Genomic DNA, 19,690 nt, shown 5'->3' with positions numbered 1-19,690 from the left:
AAATCCTTCACATTTCCATTTTATTTCTACATGTGTCCTGGGTTGAAGTATATTCTATCACCATCTTCATGAACTGTTGAAACCAGGTGAGGCAGTGCTCCCTGCCTCCTCCACTCTGGCTTATCTTCTGTTAATGGGCCCATCAGCACCTTTGCTACACAGCTCACAGATAACCCCCTCCTGGACTACCTCCTGTTAATGGGCCCATCAGGCCTTATCACATGACTCACCATCCCATTGTGAGATGCTCTGCCCAGAGGGAGGAACCAAGCATTCCAGCCTGGATATAAGCTGAGACTCTGAACACCAGAGGGGCGCTTACCCACTGGATTCCCAGAGGACCCGAGCTACCAGACCTTTCTACAGGATCACTGCTTCAGGAAGACCACCTCATCTGGACTGCTTCCATCACTCTGCTCAGGTTGCATTCTGACTCTGTCAGAGGTCTTTTGTATTATTGCATCTATTTTATTTTACTTTCTTTCCTTTTTTCCTATTAAATTGTATCTCTGACTTGGAGCCTCTCATTTGTTTTGCTTTCAAACTACTACAACATGCTAATTCTTTTCTTTTCCTTTTTGATTAGGATGCTCTGGTGTATACACAAGTTAGCAGAAAATCTATAGTCCCATTGTCAATTTTGCATTTAACCATTGTATTAAACAGTTGCTACTGAATTTTTTTGTAGAAGTTTGCACAGTAGTTGCAAAAAGGTAGGTTTACTTGTTACTTGTTCATGTGGCAACAGATTTAGAAAGTCAGTACTGATAGATAGTTGGCATGTTCTTGGAACAAGTACAAGTGTTCACATTTGTTTCAAGCACTGAATGTACTAGATCTTTTGGATGTATATTGTTACTCTCATCCTTGCATTTCAAGTTCATTTATTGGACTTTGAAAACCACCTTTTAACAAAGTTTTCAGAACATTGCTTTGCTCAGCTAAAATTACTTCGGCTGATTTTGCCAATGATTAAACTTCAACAGTATTAACTTTGCTAATTACTCTCCTCTGATCAAAAGTTAGTAGAGCATTCACTTGTCATTAACAGACATGCCTCTGATGCAAGTTTGGGTTTTGCTTAAGCAAACACTCACAATTTAGGGTCCAATTCAAAGATTCAATTATGGGGATACAATGGCCTTTTTTTGGTTCTGACCAAAGTTTATTTTCAAAGGCAACTGAGCTTGCTTTGTCTTGTGATCTGTTTGTCTTGTAGAAAAATAGAAGTGAGATGCAAATGTATGTGTATGATAACGATCGTTCTTGCTGTGATCCTTTCAGTAAATGACTCTCAGTGTAAATGAGCAGTTACCAAAAAACCTTTGTATTCCTCATGTAACAGAGCAATTTAACGTACAAGCTTTTGAGACATAGATCAATTTTATTCTGTGGAAACCAGAAAGTTCGGATATACCTGTGAACCAAACCTAATATTTTTCTGAAGTTTTAAGTTTTGATTTGTAAAGGAGGAAGATGTTTTTGTTAGGAAGATGAATAAAGGTGACTTTGAGTGCAACAGGTATGGCAGACTGGGGACTATGTATATGCTTACTTCTAAAGTAACAGCAGTCATGAAGCTAAGAATCAAGGCTGTGACAGGAGTTGCTCTGGGTTTTTTGGGGGGTTTTTTTTGCACTTGGCCAATTAGTTGGATGATTAAAGACTGTCCAGTTAGGGAGAAAAATTACAAAAATAGTAACTGTATGTGTACAAGGATAGCTGTACAAAATTTTAAAACCTTCTACTTTCAAAGGCTGTAAAGTAAGTAATGTTTTATTCAGCCAAATGAATACATATAGTATGGTGGTTACAATATAGTGAATTCAATGCTGAGTAAATTGACCAGAGCTGTGCTCTGAATTTGCTATGTAAAGGTTAATATTTTTGGACGTGGTGTATAGTTTATAATGCAAAAACATGATCTTATCACAGAGTAGGGTGTCCCTGGAGGAGCCTCAGAACTGATCTGGTGTTGTGGTGAAGTCTGAGCCTGCTTTAGGTTGTATGATATACATATAAATGTATATGCTGTGTAAAATGCATGAATAATTCACTGATACTGGTACTACTCTGATACTTCAGTAAAGCCCAGAGGCGAGTATTTGCTTTGGTTTTCCCTGTGGGGGTCAAGGTGCTTCTGCAGAGATGAGTTGTGTCAAGGAGGTTTGCATGTGGAGTTTCCAGGAGCATAATTTACCACCCAGAGCCCTTCTCATACAGGAGAGTAGCTGGTTTCTATGGGAAACAAGCAATACTTTTTGGGGTTCATTTTAATAAACCTTTTAGACTTCACATTAACACCTAGCATAAATGCATTGCTGAGGTAGAGAAATCAAGCTCTAAATCTGACAGTTAAGGTAACAGCACAATTATGTAAACTGTGCATAGGGTTGTGTAATTTTGCTACTTTGTAAATGTGTAATGCATTAACTTTGTTTATGTAATAGTGCCAGAAGTATAACACACTTTTGTTAGCATAGACATATTCATGACTAAGACTTTCCCGACTTTTGTGGGAGTGATTTAGAGAACTGCTCATTTTGTTAAGACGTAGTATTTACATATTGCAGGAAAATCTGAGGACCAAGAAATTCTGTAGTGGTAAATACCACTAAGTACCTAGTAATGGATCTAGGACTACACCTCTAGGATACTGGTATGCTATGAGGGTGTCACAGGGCAAAATGTCATTCTCTAAATATTGGAGGCTATGCAAGGAGTGAAAGAAACCAGAAATGTGTTTGTTTCGCTATCAGCAGTTTGTCTTGTGGGGAAATCTAAAGCTATGTGCAAATGTAAAGATGAAGATATAGCACTTAAATGCTATCCTAAAGGCATGTGGCAGTGCACAGGTAGTACATGTTTACCACTAGGTCATCCACTGGCCTCAGTTCTTGCTCTGTTTTGAAACTCTGAGCTTGTGTGGCTCAAAGAAGAAATTTGTCTTGTGATTAAAAGTTGAGTGTTTTTCCAGCTGGGTTTGAGTTCCCCATGTCCATATGCACAGAGGGATGGAGAGGGTTACACCTTGTCACACTATGATATATTGGAATAAAATATGTTCACAATCAGCTTGTGACTTTGCTCATCTGTGCATCCGTTTGTCTCAGTAACAGAAAACATACCTGGTAATTTATAAAAAGAATTTCTTGGGGTTTTCCCTTGGATTCTCTTAAGGCTGGCCACATTCTTCTCCTGACATTTGTGCTCATTTCACATTTCATCAAGCTTTCTCTGGCCTTTGTTGCTTCATGGAACCACAAAATGGTCTGGGTTCAAAGGGATCCTGATGTTCTTCCAGTTCCAAACCTCTGCCGTGGGCAGGAGCACCTTCTACTTCACCAGATTGCTCAAATCCATTCAACCTGGCCTCAAACACTGCCCAAGCTGAGGCACCCACAACTTCTCTGGGCAACCTGTTCCAGTGCCTACCACAGAGACTGAAATATTATAGTTTATGACATTAACATTTTCATGAAAGACTTTTGCCTGTTATAGCAGAACTGTGTTACAAAAGCTGCAGAGAAGACCACCACACCCTGAATGGGGTTCTGAGAGACCCTGAACCATTCCCTGATGAAGATAAGACAAAGTAACAACTCAGGGATGGGAACATTCACTAAGTACAAGCCTAATACCTTCAGGGTGGAGAATCCCCAGGGCTATCAGCTGGCAGGCTCTAACAGACCCTCACACCAAAGGGTGGGGGAGAGAGGCTTTGGGTGTATGTTGGAAAGCCTCTGGTCAGAGGCAGTGACTGCCCATCCTCTAATGTGCAGAGGACTCTTCACACCAGAGAAAGCTTCTCCACAGCAGAGGGGGTATCATGGCCATCAAAGGCCCCACCACAGGGGTCCCCAGACACTGCACCAGAACCCTACAGCACGCTCAGTGTTGAAAGGGACAGTGTCAAACTGGCCCCTGCAAGGGAGGCACCTGGGTGTCCCACCTGGTCCACAGCATACAATAATCCATGGGATTCTATACGCTCTGGCGTGTGGCAGCCTCAGCGGGGGACTCTCACCACCAAGAACACCGGATGCAGGGGAGCAACCAGACATCCTTGGGACCCTCAGATGGGTGACAAGCTTCCACCTAACCCCTGTCACCCTCTCCCTGTCTCCCCACCCCCCACACACACTCCTTTCTTTCTTTTCTCTTTGCCTCTTTTACTATTAAATAAAACATACCAATTTTTTGGCACCAAAATATAACCTCATTTGGTTTTAATCTCGTTTTTGGGTATACTTTGAACCTTTTAAGTTCTTTCCAGTTTATACACAGAGACTTCGCTTTCTTTGCTTTTCTGCGTTTAAATTGGATCCTAACACCCTCCCAAGTATTGAGTTTCTTCCTTAACATCTCATCTAAACCCACTCTTCCAGTTTCAAGCCAATCTGCCTTGGCCTACCACGACACGTCCTTGCAAAAATAAATAAATAAATAAATAAATAAATAAATAAATAAATAAATAAATCAATCCCTCTCCAGCTTTCTTGTAGGCCCCCTTTAGGTACCAGAAGGCTGCTCTAAGGTCTGTCCTGAGCCTTCTCTTCTGAACAACCCCAACTCTCTCATATCTCTTCAGAGGAGAGGTATTCCAGCCCTCTGATCATTTTTGTGTCTCTCCTCCGGACTCACTCTAAAAAGTCCCCATCTTTTTTATGTTGGGGACCCCAGAGCTGGGTGCAGTACTCTAGGTGGGGGCCCCACAAGGGCAGACTAGAGTGGGAGAATCACCTCCTTCGACCTGCTGGCCACACTTCTTTTGATGCAGCTCAGGATATGGTTGAGTTATGTTGCCAACTCATGTTGAGCTTTTTCCACTTGACTTCAGGTCAGCTCTTCTTTTATCTACTGTTTGCTACCTTTTCCTGAGTGAGGGCATACATTCACAGACAGGGAAGATTTTTAAGTAGAGCAGGTGACTGACTCCAGGACTGGAAGTTGCACACCCAATTAAGCTTCTTCTTACAGCACCTGAGGAGGGGATTCACAGCTGCCAGTACACCAAGCAGGACACCTCAGAACAGACACGCTTGGAAAACAGTCTAATCATTACCTGAGTCACCCCTGGAACAAGACCTCCATCCCCATGTTCCTGCCTTGCCCTGCACAGGATGGAAGGCAAACCTGGATGAGAAGTGGAACTGATTCACTGTTCAGCTAAGGTTATAAAAGCAAACCAGAGTACAAATGTGACAAGAATGCTGCTCTGGCACTAGAAGAGTTTTAGCCCAATTCTCAGGACTTCTCATGTATTTTTCACTAAGGACTCATTGATTGAGTGCATAAAGACCATTATACTGCAAGTTAAAAATTATCTAACTTTGCTTTTGTGCTAAATACTTCTTGGGGTTCCTAAATCAACTCATCCTATCTCCTCACCTAGTGCCATGATTTAGCAGCATGGAAGCTATTCTGCTTTACTTAATAAGTGGTTCTTATTCTACAGTCTTCCAGAAACTCTTTCTGAGCATAGCCTATTCTAACAAAAGAGTACTGGCCCTTCAGTAAAGTATTGGTTACTACTGAGTACTGATACTTTCCTCAGACTACAGATACTTTGAGAAGAGATAATATTTTCACTTTTTCTGTTCTGTATTCATTTTATTTCTGCATTTCATCACCAACATTCTAGAACAGCTTCTGTTGTGGTTATCTTCTTTGCTTTTTTTTTATCCTCTCAACTCTTTTGTCACTTTCTCACTTCCATCTGTTTTGAAAAGCTACGTTCGTGCTTACTAAAATCTTTCAAATTTTGCATTTTCAATTGGAAGTGAAAAAAGGGCAATAACAAACACAACTTTAAAATGGAAGCAGAATAAGCCTGGGAACCACTTCTAATCCCCTACCTTGTGTTCCTGTAGCATACACACACATCCACATGCAAGTGTGTGCATGAATTTGCACAAGGCTACTTTGTCCCTCTGATTCTTAAGTCTGTTGAAATTAAGAGAGAGGTTCATCTTAGCACTGATGAACAGATTTGTTAAGGCTAAACTTAGATCTCATAATCACCTGTAATTGTATTCCAAAATGCTACACTATACGTGATCTTTTGAGCACAGATGCTCACACCAATTACGGATAACAATCCATGGGAGTTAGTATACAGACCTAACTAGACACCAAGGACAGCAGGCTCTAATTTCATCAATAGAAAACCAAGGAAAATCTGGTAGTCATTCCCATTTTTGCCCTGAGCAGTAAATCAGCAGTATTCTTCAATACTAATTTAATTTAGAATTAAGAGTTTTCCTTAATATGATGGCTACACTCTATCTCGCAAACCTAATTTTTTACCTTAAAATGTGACATAATATGAAACTGCTGACACAAATAATTGACTGCTTTATTATAAATAGAATACTTGAAGTTATTTTTAAATGCCTCATAAATCCACATTAAGTCTACTTTATTGATTTCAGAAAAGTTCATTTTATTTTCATAGTCATAGTCCATGATCTGTACACTTAAGAAAAAACATTTTTTTCAGTTTTAACTGTCATTGAAATATCCTTCATTTCAAAGATATCAAGAAATTATCACTATTCACTTTCAATACAAAGCCTCTTACATTTCAGCTGTCATTTTCAAAAAATCATACTGAAAATAGTGTTTCTAAGCAGAGTTCAGTTGCAGTGTAATAAGTAATAATTTCATCAATTAGCAGTATTCAGCATCCACTGAGAGTTCTCTCACTATTATTTTATTCATAGAGTCCTTTGTGGAAGTAGCATACTAAAAAGATCCATTTATCCTTCAAGGTTTTTCATAAATGTGTCATACATCTTAGAAAACAATTGGTTATTATTCTCGCTCAATCTAAATAACTATAATAACTTCCAGGTGTAAAACCTCTCTTTATACTTCCAATCTTCTTTACTCCCATTATGGGTCTACATTTTTAATAACTTATTCTAACACTTCTACCTACGTTCACAAATGAATTCTGGAATTTTGCACGGATGCTAGACATGCCTGGATGTAAGGGTAGTCAGCTTATTGTTAAGAGCAGAATAGAGTTGGGTTTCATAGAATGCCCTTCACAATCAGTGAAAACCCAAGGATTTTATAATCAGTAAGATCCTAGTATAGATGCTAACAGTGCAATGACTGGACAGGAAAATGCTGTGATTATTAAACCCAGCAATAGCTTGCTTTCAGTGCATATTTTATTTCTCCTTCCCCACAGATCCCTCCACATATTTATCAGCACTTTTTTCCTCTCTCAGAAGCTCATCCTGCCTTCTGTCCTCTCATCGCAAGAGTGCAAAGGGCTCCCTTCAGAGCACAATATTCTCATTCCTTAATTGACTGTCAGAGATGCAGTTGGGCAGCACGAGGACCCCTCTCAAGGCTGGGCAGACAGCCCTGCACAGAGTGCACGGCACAACAAAACATCCCTGTCTTAGGAGACATTCATCTCCTGCACAGCAGCCTGCTTCGTTCTCTCCACGTTGGCCAAATATATTCTTGACTGAGAAAAACACAGCCAGGATAGTTCATTCCAAAGGACGTTCCAATTTGAATAAGGCCTCTCAGAACACAGTGTACAAAATCACACAAAAAACCACAGCAAACACACAGCAATAGATTAATAAATAAACTAGGTACCACAACAACCTCTCTGCAAATGGCATGCAGTCCAATCTCCATGATAAATATAAACCTAATGTCATTGAGTATGTGACTAATACTTGAAGGAAGAGTGTCCTTAGGAAGAACACATCAACTAACATCAAACTTTCAATTTTTCCACCTTCTACAGTCTCAAAATGGTGTGCACAGGTACCTCTATTAAAAAAAAAAAAAAAAAAAAAAAAAAAAAAACACAAAAAAAAAAAAAAAAAAAAAAAAAAAAAAAAAAAAAAAAAAAAAAAACAACCCAAAACTACACACACCAACAAGACACGTATATCAGACAGGTTGGCTGCCTGGACACTTTGGTCCATAATTACATATATAATTGTTTTTGAACTAGAAATTAAAATGTCAGAACGCACCACGATTGCCTTTAACTGATGACTAGCATCCCATCTAAATGGAAATATTTAGATTCATCACCTAGATACCTTTTTAATTTGCTTTCAAATAGAGTCACAGGCAAGCATGTCTGCCTTCTCCCATTTGCACTGCTGATGTCAAGTTGAACTGGAAAGGCCAACCATTTCAATGAACTAAAATAAACGTAATTTTAAGGTCAAGTCACTTGTAACACTTCAGGCAGCAAATGTCATACTGAAAATAAAATTGAACCTTGGCTTGAGCAGAGATGAAAGGTTTGGCATTTCAAGGACTTCATTGTGTTTATCACTTTAAATCTACAAATTAAATACCAACATCACATACATTAATATTTATCAAACTAAGAATGCTTTCTGAAATGATAGCTTTAAATACTGGAAGCATTATTAAAAACAAAATACTTTTATAGGTGGGCTTACTCTTAATTCAAATAGTGAAGTCTCTGCGAGACCTAAAACCACTCAAAATTCCACATTGGCTAAGGGAGGCATCTATGGGCATGGTAAGAACCCAGATGTTTCACAGGAAGGTCCAACTACTTTTACAGAAGAAAGAAGTGAAACTACCAAACTCAGACCACAGCATAAGAGAACAAGGATGTTGGAAAAGTAGATTATTTCATTTGTGATTTATGATTTGGATAATATTAAGAGAAAACTCCTATACATATCTTAATATAAACACTCCTCAAACTTACATTCTTTGTCATTTCCTCCTCACTGTGTCTTCTAGTTTTTGTTGTTACCGTTGTTTTTTTCTACCCCTACTTGAATCTTATGTTCTTTGCCATAAGCAATAGCAAAAATATACGGGGGTATTTACTACAGTTGTAAGAGTCTATGAACAGAAAAAAAAAAAGCAATTTAAAGTTTAAACTATAGACCCAGTCTGAATCACCTGTTATTTCATAAAGGAATACACGTGGTCAATTGAAAGACAAAATGTTCTTAATTCTAAAAAGCAATATTATGAAAAGAAAACTGGAAAATTAAGTTCAATTCTCCCACTTACTTCTTTAGTTGCTTTCTTCCCCAATCACCATTTGACCTGGATATACATGACTTTTTAAAAAATTTATATTTTGAATTATGGCATTGCATAAAGACCAAGAGGACAAAATGCCCCCCAAGATCTGTGTAGCCAATCTCTGTTGGCACGTTTCACAAACTGATGCTCTGCACATGTAGAGATGCCAGAGATTTATGCTGTGCTGATTTGCAAAAATTCTGCCCTTAGTATAAAAATGACAGCAAATGAAAATGAAAAGACTTTGAAAAACATGCCCACACAAACACCACCCTCTGTGCTTCTGATAAGGCATTTATGGCCAAAGGTTCCTAATCCCAAATGTTTGATTTCTTTGCCAAATCACATACTTGCCGAAGTCTCATATAAAGGCACAAATCCTGCTCTTCTCAAAGGCGACAGCACAGGGCAGGGAGCAGAGTGTGTAACACTGTACTGATGAAATAAAAATGGAATAGAAATCATATGCTAATAAGGGGAGGGAGGTTGCCAGGCAACCAGGGAGGGAGAGAAAGCAGTTTTTGATTTGAACTCAGTGCTGTCAAAGGGTTAGCATAGCCAGAACAAACAGGACAGATTCAATCCAGCTTGTCTGCAGCCACCAGGAATTTCAGCTTTTCTCAATATTTTAACTAGAAGTGTGTTCCCAACCCTGTGCCAGCTACTTTTGTGTTCCCTGGGTCATTTTACTGACACTGGAAAAATGCTATAGGATAGGATGGACAACAGAATTTTTCAAAGTGTTAATCTGAGAAGCAGCAGCTTGTGTCTTTGGGTAGCACAAACTGCACCACGCATGTACACTGGCCAGTAGGATGGAGAGCACTAAGCAATCCTGGGTCCAAGCAAATCCCAGTCCATCAGACACAGCCACACCCCTCTGGGCTGCACTGAAAACTGGGCAAGTCCTGCCCTGCTGCTAAAACTGCACCCCCTCAAATGCATCTCAAATGCCTGCCCTGCAGTGCTGCACTCTTGTCACAGCTGATCGGCAAAATTCTGCCTCGTAGGCAGCAGCTTCCTATATCAGCATGTAGTTATATGTTCTTAGAAGATGTGACATTAAGCAGAGGAAAAAGTAAAAATTCCAGTTCGGTCTACAACATAAAATCATTATGAAATTCACTTCTGTAACTAGAAGAAAATGAATTTCAGTTCCTTCTTGTTTTCAGAGTTGCTAACTGCAGTGACTACTCGTAAGTCTCAGCCATAAGAAGGGTGAGAATAGCAGTTCTCAAGTGAAAGACTTTACAAAAAGAGTAATATTCTAAGGATGGGAGTTTAGCTCATAAGTAACAGTAAAACTCGAAGGCTGAAAAAAATTAAAAGCACAAGTCAATTATTTTTTCATGACATAATTGTTTTGGAGGGCTTGACTGCTACAGTCTGGCAGACTATCAGCAGTGGAGGCAAGACCATACATAATTTGTTGAGCATCAACAGGATTTGCATATAAAACATGAAAAGATAAAATGTTTCCTACAGAAGACCTTCCTTCCTACTTGCCAGATCAAATTTTAACCTCATGAGAAAATCATTGTTCAGTTCTCCAAGACAGACATGATAACTGTGGTCTACAATCTTCCACGAGGTCTAAGCAATCATGCTATAATTGCTGTTCCACTCAGCTAAGAGTTCTTTACAATAAAACCACTAAAACAATGAAAAGGCTTGAGAAATTCATTAAGCAAAAACAGCTAAATAGGAAGTTTTGTTTTTTCCCTGACTGCTTGTCAAATGACCCTTGGAAGTCACAGTCATCAATCTGGAACAGCCATCTGATCATCACAACAAGCTATAAAGCAGTAGCATAAAAACATTCTATGTATTAAAGCTTCATTATGGAATTTTAAAAAACTAACAGGTATCTACAATAGAGAGAGACAGTAATAACTGGGGCAGATCAAAGAAAGCTAGTTTCAGTTATTTATTCATGTAACCTCTGCCTAACAACTTTGTGTAGCCATGCTGAAGTGGCCCCTGCTATCTTGCTAAAGGTTTCCTGTTTTTTTCAGTATTTTTTATTTTTCAATCCCTGCCCTGCTTCCCACTGTATGCACACCAAGCCTAGATCTCAGACATACCTTTCTACCTGCAGTTTTTCCACTGTTCTTGTCCCTTTGCATTGGGAGACAATAAATCTGACAAGTGAAACTTGCCTACCTTGCTGCCCTAGCCCATGCTTGGTAACAGTCACTAAGTATATGCTAGGCAATGAAGAACAGCCACCACGATCAAACCTGCTATTTAAAACACTATGGAATTTTCAGGCTGTACAATAATGCTTTCCCAAGGCTTAGGAGCACTTCCCAAGTGACCCTTCCATGCAGCAGGAAGCATGGACAAGGGACTCTGTTCCCCTGGTTGACTCTGGAACCAGCTGCAGCCCTTGAGGGCAGGTGTGCAGTCAGTACCATCAGTGGGCTGCTCAAACAGCCCCTAATGTCATCCCACATTCACGAGAGCCTTCTCCAGACAGCAGTGTAGAACTTGCTGCTGAAGAAACTCAGAATGAACAAACATGCTGCCTGCTGAGCATTGAGTAACTCCTGGAGCCTCTTGTATTCTCACTAAGGTCAGGACCCAATGGGCACAAGTCTGGCCCTTAAGAAACATTTCTCTGGACCCTGAAGTAACACCAAAGAAATACGTGGATGAATTATATAACTTTTTAAATAAAATTATGTGATTTAAGAGCCATTTATACTTCCTGAAGCTAAATGAAGAAAAAGCATAACACAGTTATAGTGACAATGTTCATTACATTATAAGTTAAAGTGACACAAATTTACCCTGAAAATTCTCAGACCATTCCCCGATTGCAATTTCAGGGCATAGCTCTAGCCCTTCACACCTTTCATGTATTCTCACAAGTCAAGCATCAGTGCTGGGGTGAAAACAGTTGTGACAGCATTCCAGGTACTCAGCTGCTGGTCTAGCAGGGCTCACAAACACCCAATTCCCCTTTAAACATATGCAACACAGGATTCAGAAGGAAGGATAGATCTGTGAAGTGCCAGCATACTGCCTACCGGCTGTAAGAACATAACGCTGTTTCATACTAGGTTGTGTTGGGAGGGCTGGTTTCAATTGTTCGTGAATGTTCCAGGTTTGTGACAAGTGTGGCAAAGCCATTCTGCTGCGAAGAAGCCCTCAGGCAGGAAGGGTGGGAGACCTACACTTCTCCCCAGATGTAGTCTGGGTGGCAACGAGCTGGAAAGCATCCACTACCCAAACATCACCGAGTGAAAAGACGAGAGACTGCAGAGCAACACTGGAGCGCAGTCGGGAAAACACAGCACGCAGAGAACAATGCTGAACAATGGCATTCAAGATTCTATTCGACACTTAACCATTTTGCAATTCATTATTTTTCTGAGTACTTGATTTGACAACTTTAATTCTTCAAAGAATCCTGAAGATCGCAATAGATGTAATTACATATGGTTTACACACAATCATAGTCAGGAATCAGGTGAAACAAAAGAGAAGGCAAAAGAATGGAAGACTTTCGTTCCCAGAGTATCACTGGGAAGTTTACATGAAGTCTGTAAACATTTTCTGTACATTTAACGGTTTCACATTACAAGTTAGTAAGGGAATGCTGCCCTCATAGTGTAGATTTTAAAAACTCTTGTAAAGATTTAGAGAGATAAAAAACAAAAATCCAAGGCAAGTCCTTATACCGTAAATCCAAGGTAGGTACTTCCACATGTAGCTATTTTTAAACGAGCTTTCTTTGCTTTTCTTTAGAGTATCAGTGTCCAAGGAATATTAGCAGTACACTTTGATAGTTGACTTTATTTAAAAAAAGGCAGTGCTTGCTTGGGCTTTGTAGAGTTGCCAGTAGTTGGGGGAGAGTTGTTTTGTTTTGGTATTTTGGGTGTTATTTTTGTTTTGGCGTCAAAAACATAAACTTGAGAAAAGCATATATTTAAATCACAACATGCCTAGTCTTCCACAATCTGGAAAGCACATTTTAGGAGAACAACTATTTATGTAATTTATTCATCTTCTTTAGTTAGGTCCAGAGGCTGAAGCTGCTGGCCAAGCCAAGCAAGGGGGACAAGATTCTTCAGGGACAGTTTCCTGGAATTTTTCTTTTGTCAAATAACTTGGAGAACCACCAGTGATCTTAGTTACTTCTAGCACAGATTCTTGGCTCTTCTTTAACCAAGGACATGTCTTTTTATCCAGCCTTAACTATTTAAATACACTGTAAAGTAGTACCAGGACTTCAGAGATCATTTTTAATATTTCATTATATGAACTTGAATTTGAGTTACTAACCATTGAGATGAGTTTTATTAAATCATTGGTTCAGTTTTTATACTGTAGCCAAGAAAGTGACCAAAACATTTAAGTTGTGCTGCCAGTGCTCATGTTGATAGACTGCTCCACTCAATAAACAAATTACTGACAATATTTATCTACAATGATAGGATTAGCTAATAGGCACTGTACCTAAATCAAAGACAAAGATAAAAAACATTTTTTGAAACTGCAGTACTTCCTCCCCCCCAAAAATAAAGTTCTATGCAGGAAAAAAAAACAAAAACAAACAAAAAAAAAAACTAACCAACAAAAACCACACAGGGCTGCAATGCTGCAATTAGATTATCAGTAATTATTGATATATTCATCCAGGAGGCAAACCATACAACGACTAAATTTATTCGAACAGATGGAGGAAGGACAGTACATTTGTTAGAAGTACATTTGGTTAGAAGGAGACTGCGTTGATTTCCTTGCTAGTTTAAATGACTGCTGAAAACAAGAATACAGGAAGATACTGACCAAAGTTTCCATCTGAAACCTCAGAATAAAGCAAACATTAGCCTTTTCAAAATCCATCAACTCATCTCCTAAATCATGCAGAACTGCATACTATTACCAACACAGGATCCTACCATAACATTGTCCTTTGAGTCTGAGTCAGTCGTAAGTATCTAAAAATACAAAACAATGCAACACATGAAATATTTTGCATTAAAAAATTAAAGAAAGTACTCAAAAACCTGAAGAACTAAAATCAAACCTCTGTCATAGAAAAATGAACTTTAACACTTGAAGAAAAATCCAAGATTGGCTGCTCTGAAAACACTGAGCTGGTAAAAGACAGACAGTGCTGATTTCATAGCACAGTGCCTCCCTAATTGCCAGGAAGACTTCTGTGATAGTTCATTCTTCCCATCTATTCCATGTTTCAGTTTTATCAGAGTATCTGTAAGACCATTTCTGGACATTAGTCATGGTTTGAACAGCAGCTCAGCTAGGAAATGGACTGGACGCAAAAACTCAATACAAGAACTAATGACAAAATTCAGTCACAACTGACCTAGAGATGTGTTCAAGTTTTTGCTGTGTGTATTTGTGCATTATGTCAGGGCCTCAATGAGTTGCAAAAGCTCAACCTAAACTTAATATTTTACACTTTAAGGTATACCACAAGAAAAAGTTGTGTCAGGCTAGAACAAGACTATCAACCACAAGCTCATTAATCACTGCTTTTGTTTTACTAGACTCTTCATAAAGAGCTGAAGTTTAACAGCCAAATGTGAGGTTCTGTGAAAGGTGGGAAAATGCAACCTTGAAGTCCAACCTTGCAACCTGTCTAAGACCAGCAGGAGCTCACCACGTGTGCCACTGCACCAGCCTTGGTCAAAATCCACCTCAGCTCCGCCTTCCCAAGGCCAGGTCCGGACCCTACTTCCAGCAGCCTGTACGACCTGCAGCAAGGAATGTCATGCAAAAGGTGAGAAAGCCACTTGCAGCAAGGGCACCACTCCTGCCCTCCTGCTCAGCCTTCCATGCAACTGTTTTGGTCCGCGGAGGCTGGGTGCAGCCCGTGCGCGCAGCTCGACCCACGGCGGGACAGCGATGAGCCGGGTCCCGCACAGCTCCGCTGGCCCACAGGCAGCTACGGGACGCTGAGCCCGAGGCCGCGCACCTTGACACCGCCCAGGGCTCACCAGGTCAGGCCCCCGAGCAGCCCTGCCAAATCCGGGAGCCCGACCTCACCAGGAAGACGGGGCTCGGTCACACCCTGCCCTCGAGTTCGCCGGGGAGCGACAGGAGGAGGCGAGGGGAGGCGCCGGGCGCCACCCCCTCACGCCCCTCGGCCGGGCGCCGGCCCCGCTCACCGCGGCGAGGACGGGGACAGGGGCACGGCTGGAGCGGAGCGTCCGGCGCTGCCCCGGTGGCCACTGCCCGCAAGGGCTGCAGCTGCCCGGGCGACAGGACAGCCCCAGGGGCCGGCGCCGGGGGTGCCCGCGGCCGGTCGGCACGGCACGGCACGGCACGGCACGGGGCGGCGGGACGAGGCTCCGGGCACCGCCGGCGGGCAGCGGCGAGGCACTTCCTAACGCCGCCAAACTTTACCGGGCACCGGCGCCGCCGGGCACAGCCCCCTCCCCGCTAGCGACAGCCGCACGTCCCGGCAGGGCGAGTGGGTACCTCAATGTCCACCGGGTCCCGGCTCAGCACACGAGCCATGGTGTCCGCACCGCCTTCCCCCGGCTCCCCGCAGTCCCGGAGTGGAAGGGAGCGGAAAGCGGGAAGAGGCGGAGCCGGCAGCCCGGGCAGCAACGCCCAGGTGGGCGGGCGCCCCCCGCGCCGGGCCGGGGCTGCCCCGCCGGGCAGGGCCGGGGCGTGTGTCCCGCGGGACGGCGGCGCCCCTGGCCCCGCTCCCCGGGCCTGCGGCGGGCGGCAGCGGCCACCGAGCGCCGGGGACGCGGCTCGGCAGCGCTGCTCGGGGGGGCTCCCCACACACCGCCCCGCCGCCGCACCCTCCGCGCAGTCCCTGTGCCTCGCCCCGCGTGTGCACCCGGCCTCCTGCGCCCCCGTCCCTGTCATTTCCTGGTGGTGGACGAGAAACTGAGCGGGGAGGGTCAAACGTCACCCTGGCTGTGTTTATCCACTCATGCAATCCCACAGGAGCAGCCTGCACGCCGTGGCTGCAGCCAGCCCTGCTGCGCTTGGGATCACTGTCCTGCCCAGCAAAGAGGGGTGGACGCTTCCCAGGGTTGCACTTTCCCAGCAGTACCGGCCCGCGCTGTCCCTGAACCTTCATCCTTCTCCCCGCAGGGACAGCGAGCCTTCCCACCCACTTAGGAGACTCCCCTCGCAGAAGCCATCCAGCAGGTGGGAGTGGTGCGCGAAGGTCAGGTCACTGCCTACGGAACGCTGCGACTGTTTAACACCAGAAACACAGTGTTTACGGTATTACGGAAACAAACTGTCCCACTGCAACAGGCCTAAACCGAAAGAAAGTATTCTCCATTTCCGGAGGCAACAAAGACACCCAAACCAACCGAAGAAACCGACCAGCCAACCAAACACTGTAACATCTGTTTCTATAGTGCAGTTTCATTTGGCCACATCTATGATTCCTCAAAACAAGATCACTTTTATCGCCATTTCACAAAGATAGAGAAGTTTAAAACTAATCTTTGATTTTTTTTTTCCAATGTGCATGTCAGGCAACTTCGTGGGTTCTTCTTCCCCTTCTTAAAACACATCTCAGATCTGCTCTTCATTCTCTTTACAGCACTCATTTTATCCAGGTAACTTTTATTCTCCCCCTTTTTAGTACAGCGTTAAAAATAAAAAAAAAAATAAATAAAAATTAAAAATGGCTTCTCACTCCTATTTACTTTACAAAAAGCCTGGAAAACTGTAAGTAGCTTCTGAACACTGATGACCCTTTGGGTGCAGTAGAGAATAGGTTTGCCATTTCCTTTCACATCTCCAGAGATAATGCCTCTCACAGAATAGCATGGAAATTTTTCTTTACCTTGTAATTATTTTATTTCTTTCCATCTCTGTAAATGAGCACTTCAGAGATGCCCAGTGGAGAGGTATTTTTTTCCCTTGTAAGACATGAAGAAATAAGGTTGTGGTCTTTTGTGTCTCAAGTGAGAGCTATATTTTCTCAAGTCTCTGCTTCAGCACTATTGCATAACAATTCTTACTGATTACAATCACCCATGTAAAGCAGCTGAAGTGTTGGCAGGAAAATCAGAAGCAGGATCTCCTTCATTGCTAGTACTTATCGCTAACAAATCCAAGTCTTTGGTTCATTTCACTAATACTGACATTGCTGAACAGCTCAGTGGTCTGATGCTAGCTGGGGAGTTTTCTAGTTGTGTTCGCTCCTGACCTACAGCACTGTATTTACTATGCAAGCACATTAGGTGCTAGTCATTTTCACAAGGAATATTTCCATGTATATGAAATAATAAACTGCTTTATGATGAACCACTTAGAGTTTGCCTCCATTTGTTCCAAAGAAGCATTTTCATAGAAGAGACTAGCAGCACTCACTGCACTCTTCATTATACACATCTTCTGCCTTGTTCTGTAAGTTGGAAATTCTTGGTTACCCCCATGTAATCTAGTAACTCAAATGAACCTGACACCTGTAGGATTTTTGATCAGTGAAACAAACAAACAAACAATGACATCATTTAGATTTCATGGAAGTAGAAATTTTTCCTGCAAATGAAGCAAAACTTCCTCTGTCAACACACACGGGTCAGAGAAAGGGATTCCGAGACCTAACCATACAGTGCTTTAACTCACAGCTCCTCTTATTTCTGTTCCCATGTTTCTTAGAATCAACTCATTGTCTTTTAAGCATGGCAGTCAGCCAGTCTGTATCAGCCTGCTGCTGTTCGCCAGCTTTTCCCAGCAGTTTGGGAGAGCTGACCTTCCGTGGATCACCCATCTGAACCCCGGATTCTTAGCTGTGGCAAATAGTGCTTTTATCAGCACTGCACATGTTTACAGCTGAACTTTGTTCCAGGAAAGAAATGGACAAAAAGAGGGGGACATGCAAAACATGTATCAGGATACAAGTATTTAATGTTTTCTAAAGTTGAAGTTGTAAGAAGTTTTAAGAAGAGGTGTTACACAGCCCAGATATGGTTTAGGCTTTTTTCATTAAGTGCTAAGCCTCTGATTTTAATTTTTTTCTCCTGCCAGCAGGATTTTTAAAGCAGCAGAAACAGAGCAGGGATACTAAAGACTTAACTTTCACTTCTGACATGAAATGCTGTTGAGGCTTGGTTGAGTTATAGGCTTTTGAAAAATTGCCATTAACCTTTTGTTCCTGATGCTCTTCAGGTAAAATTTGCTCACATGCCAAAGAAATAATTGCATGTGAACTTTCTCAGAAAAGCTCCAGGCACTCACTGCTACGAGAGCAGCTACAGCCTTGTGCTGGGAATGGTTGCCTTACTGGGAGGGCAAAGGAGGGCAGGGCAGCAGACGGTGAGAAAAGCCACGTCCTTCAATTTCAAACTGTTCCAGGAACACAACCTGCAATCTAAAACAAAGGATTCCTCCTCCAGCCATTGCAGTAGTTAATCGCCAACTTTAAAGGGTAAACTGTAAACTCTGAAAGTTCAGCATTCAAATTCTGGCAGTGATGTATTAGGGAGCCTAGAGGTCTCCATGTGCTGATACGTGGTACAAGCAGCTCCCCACTTTTTCATCAAAACTGCCCCTTATTCACATCAGTTCAAGTACTAGAGAGAAAGACATTCCAGACTTTAATTTGCTGTGTAGTTGTACCTTGAACTCAGTGGGTACTCTTCAATCCCATGCTATTTTTATTCCAGGATCAGGTTCCTCACTCATTGCATATGATAAAAAGTGATAGTTACAGTCTCACAGCTAGCATCTCCCAAAATCTGAATCCTGATTTAGCTATCCAGATTGTTCATTGTGCTTAAGCAAGTTCACCTGTGAAATTCATGGGATTTGGGAGAGCCTGAAGTGAACCCAGGTTGCTCTTTTACTACTTATGACAGTGCAAGGGTTTGTATTTCAGTTATTCGCTGCTTCTGCCCTCTTAGTTTGGCTCAACCAAATTCAAAGTAAAGGTGATATATCCAGTAAATGCCACGAAACACACAAGCTGCTTCTGAAGACTCACAACAGCTGCTCAGATTTTTTTTTAATTTTTTCCTTTACTCTAGGAGTCATAGTAGCAGAGGTGGTGACTTTAACAGGACAAGGTAAATCACTGTTAAAGCTGAAAGTAGTGCTGCTGATTACAGTGCCAGGTTCATCAACATGAGAAGATTTGTGTTGCGTGTCTACAGTGTACTGGCGTCAAGGAAGAAACAAGTGTATACACATGAAATAGTATTAAAGGGAGAGGTTTTACTGTACTGTTTCTGAAAGGTGCATAAGTGAAGAGCCATAACGTAACTATGCCACTGTTTGTCCTTACTCATCTTAATCCAATACAGAAGGACTTGAATTCAAGACTTAATTTAGGGAAGCTTGCTCTGACTACCTCTCCCAAATAGCAGCACTGATGTTGCAGTATGTAATTACAACTTTGTGCATTTCTTCACCAATTTAGGGGAAATGCTCAACCTGAAACATTCATAGTAGTGAAGACGTGCACGGCCTTTCTAATCTGCTTGTTTGCAACTGGATTTACTCTTCAGTGCTCAGTGCTCCTCAGAGAGGGCAGCTAGCTACACAGGATCACCCAGGGTATGGCACAGTGCAGGAGTACCAATGCTCTTTAGGTGTGAGATACACATAATTATAAATGCTGTTAGGAGGAAGCTCTGACCATTAGTCAGACATAGCCTTTGGGCATGGAACTGTA

At 42.0% G+C, this 19,690-nt stretch overlaps 1 protein-coding gene across 2 annotated transcripts in view; it reads right to left on the bottom strand.

Moving 5' to 3' along the window:
• Nucleotides 1-15,597, bottom strand: part of DPYD (dihydropyrimidine dehydrogenase) — a 343,524-nt gene extending 327,927 nt beyond the window's left edge. For both annotated transcript variants that reach the window (XM_066192389.1, XM_066192391.1), the window contains exon 1: nucleotides 15,517-15,597. In XM_066192389.1, the coding sequence (XP_066048486.1) occupies nucleotides 15,517-15,555 (39 nt within the window). In that variant the 5' untranslated portion in view covers nucleotides 15,556-15,597. The remainder of the gene's footprint in view (nucleotides 1-15,516) is intronic.
• Nucleotides 15,598-19,690: the final 4,093 nt, after the last annotated feature.

Source organism: Chamaea fasciata, unplaced genomic scaffold (genome assembly GCF_029207755.1).
Source record: "Chamaea fasciata isolate MVZ Bird 193981 ecotype frontalis unplaced genomic scaffold, bChaFas1.0.hap1 SCAF_10, whole genome shotgun sequence".
Classification (NCBI taxonomy): Eukaryota; Metazoa; Chordata; class Aves; order Passeriformes; family Sylviidae; genus Chamaea; species Chamaea fasciata.
Note: the sequence above shows the minus strand (reverse complement) of the source record. Positions and strands in the feature narration are given on the sequence as shown.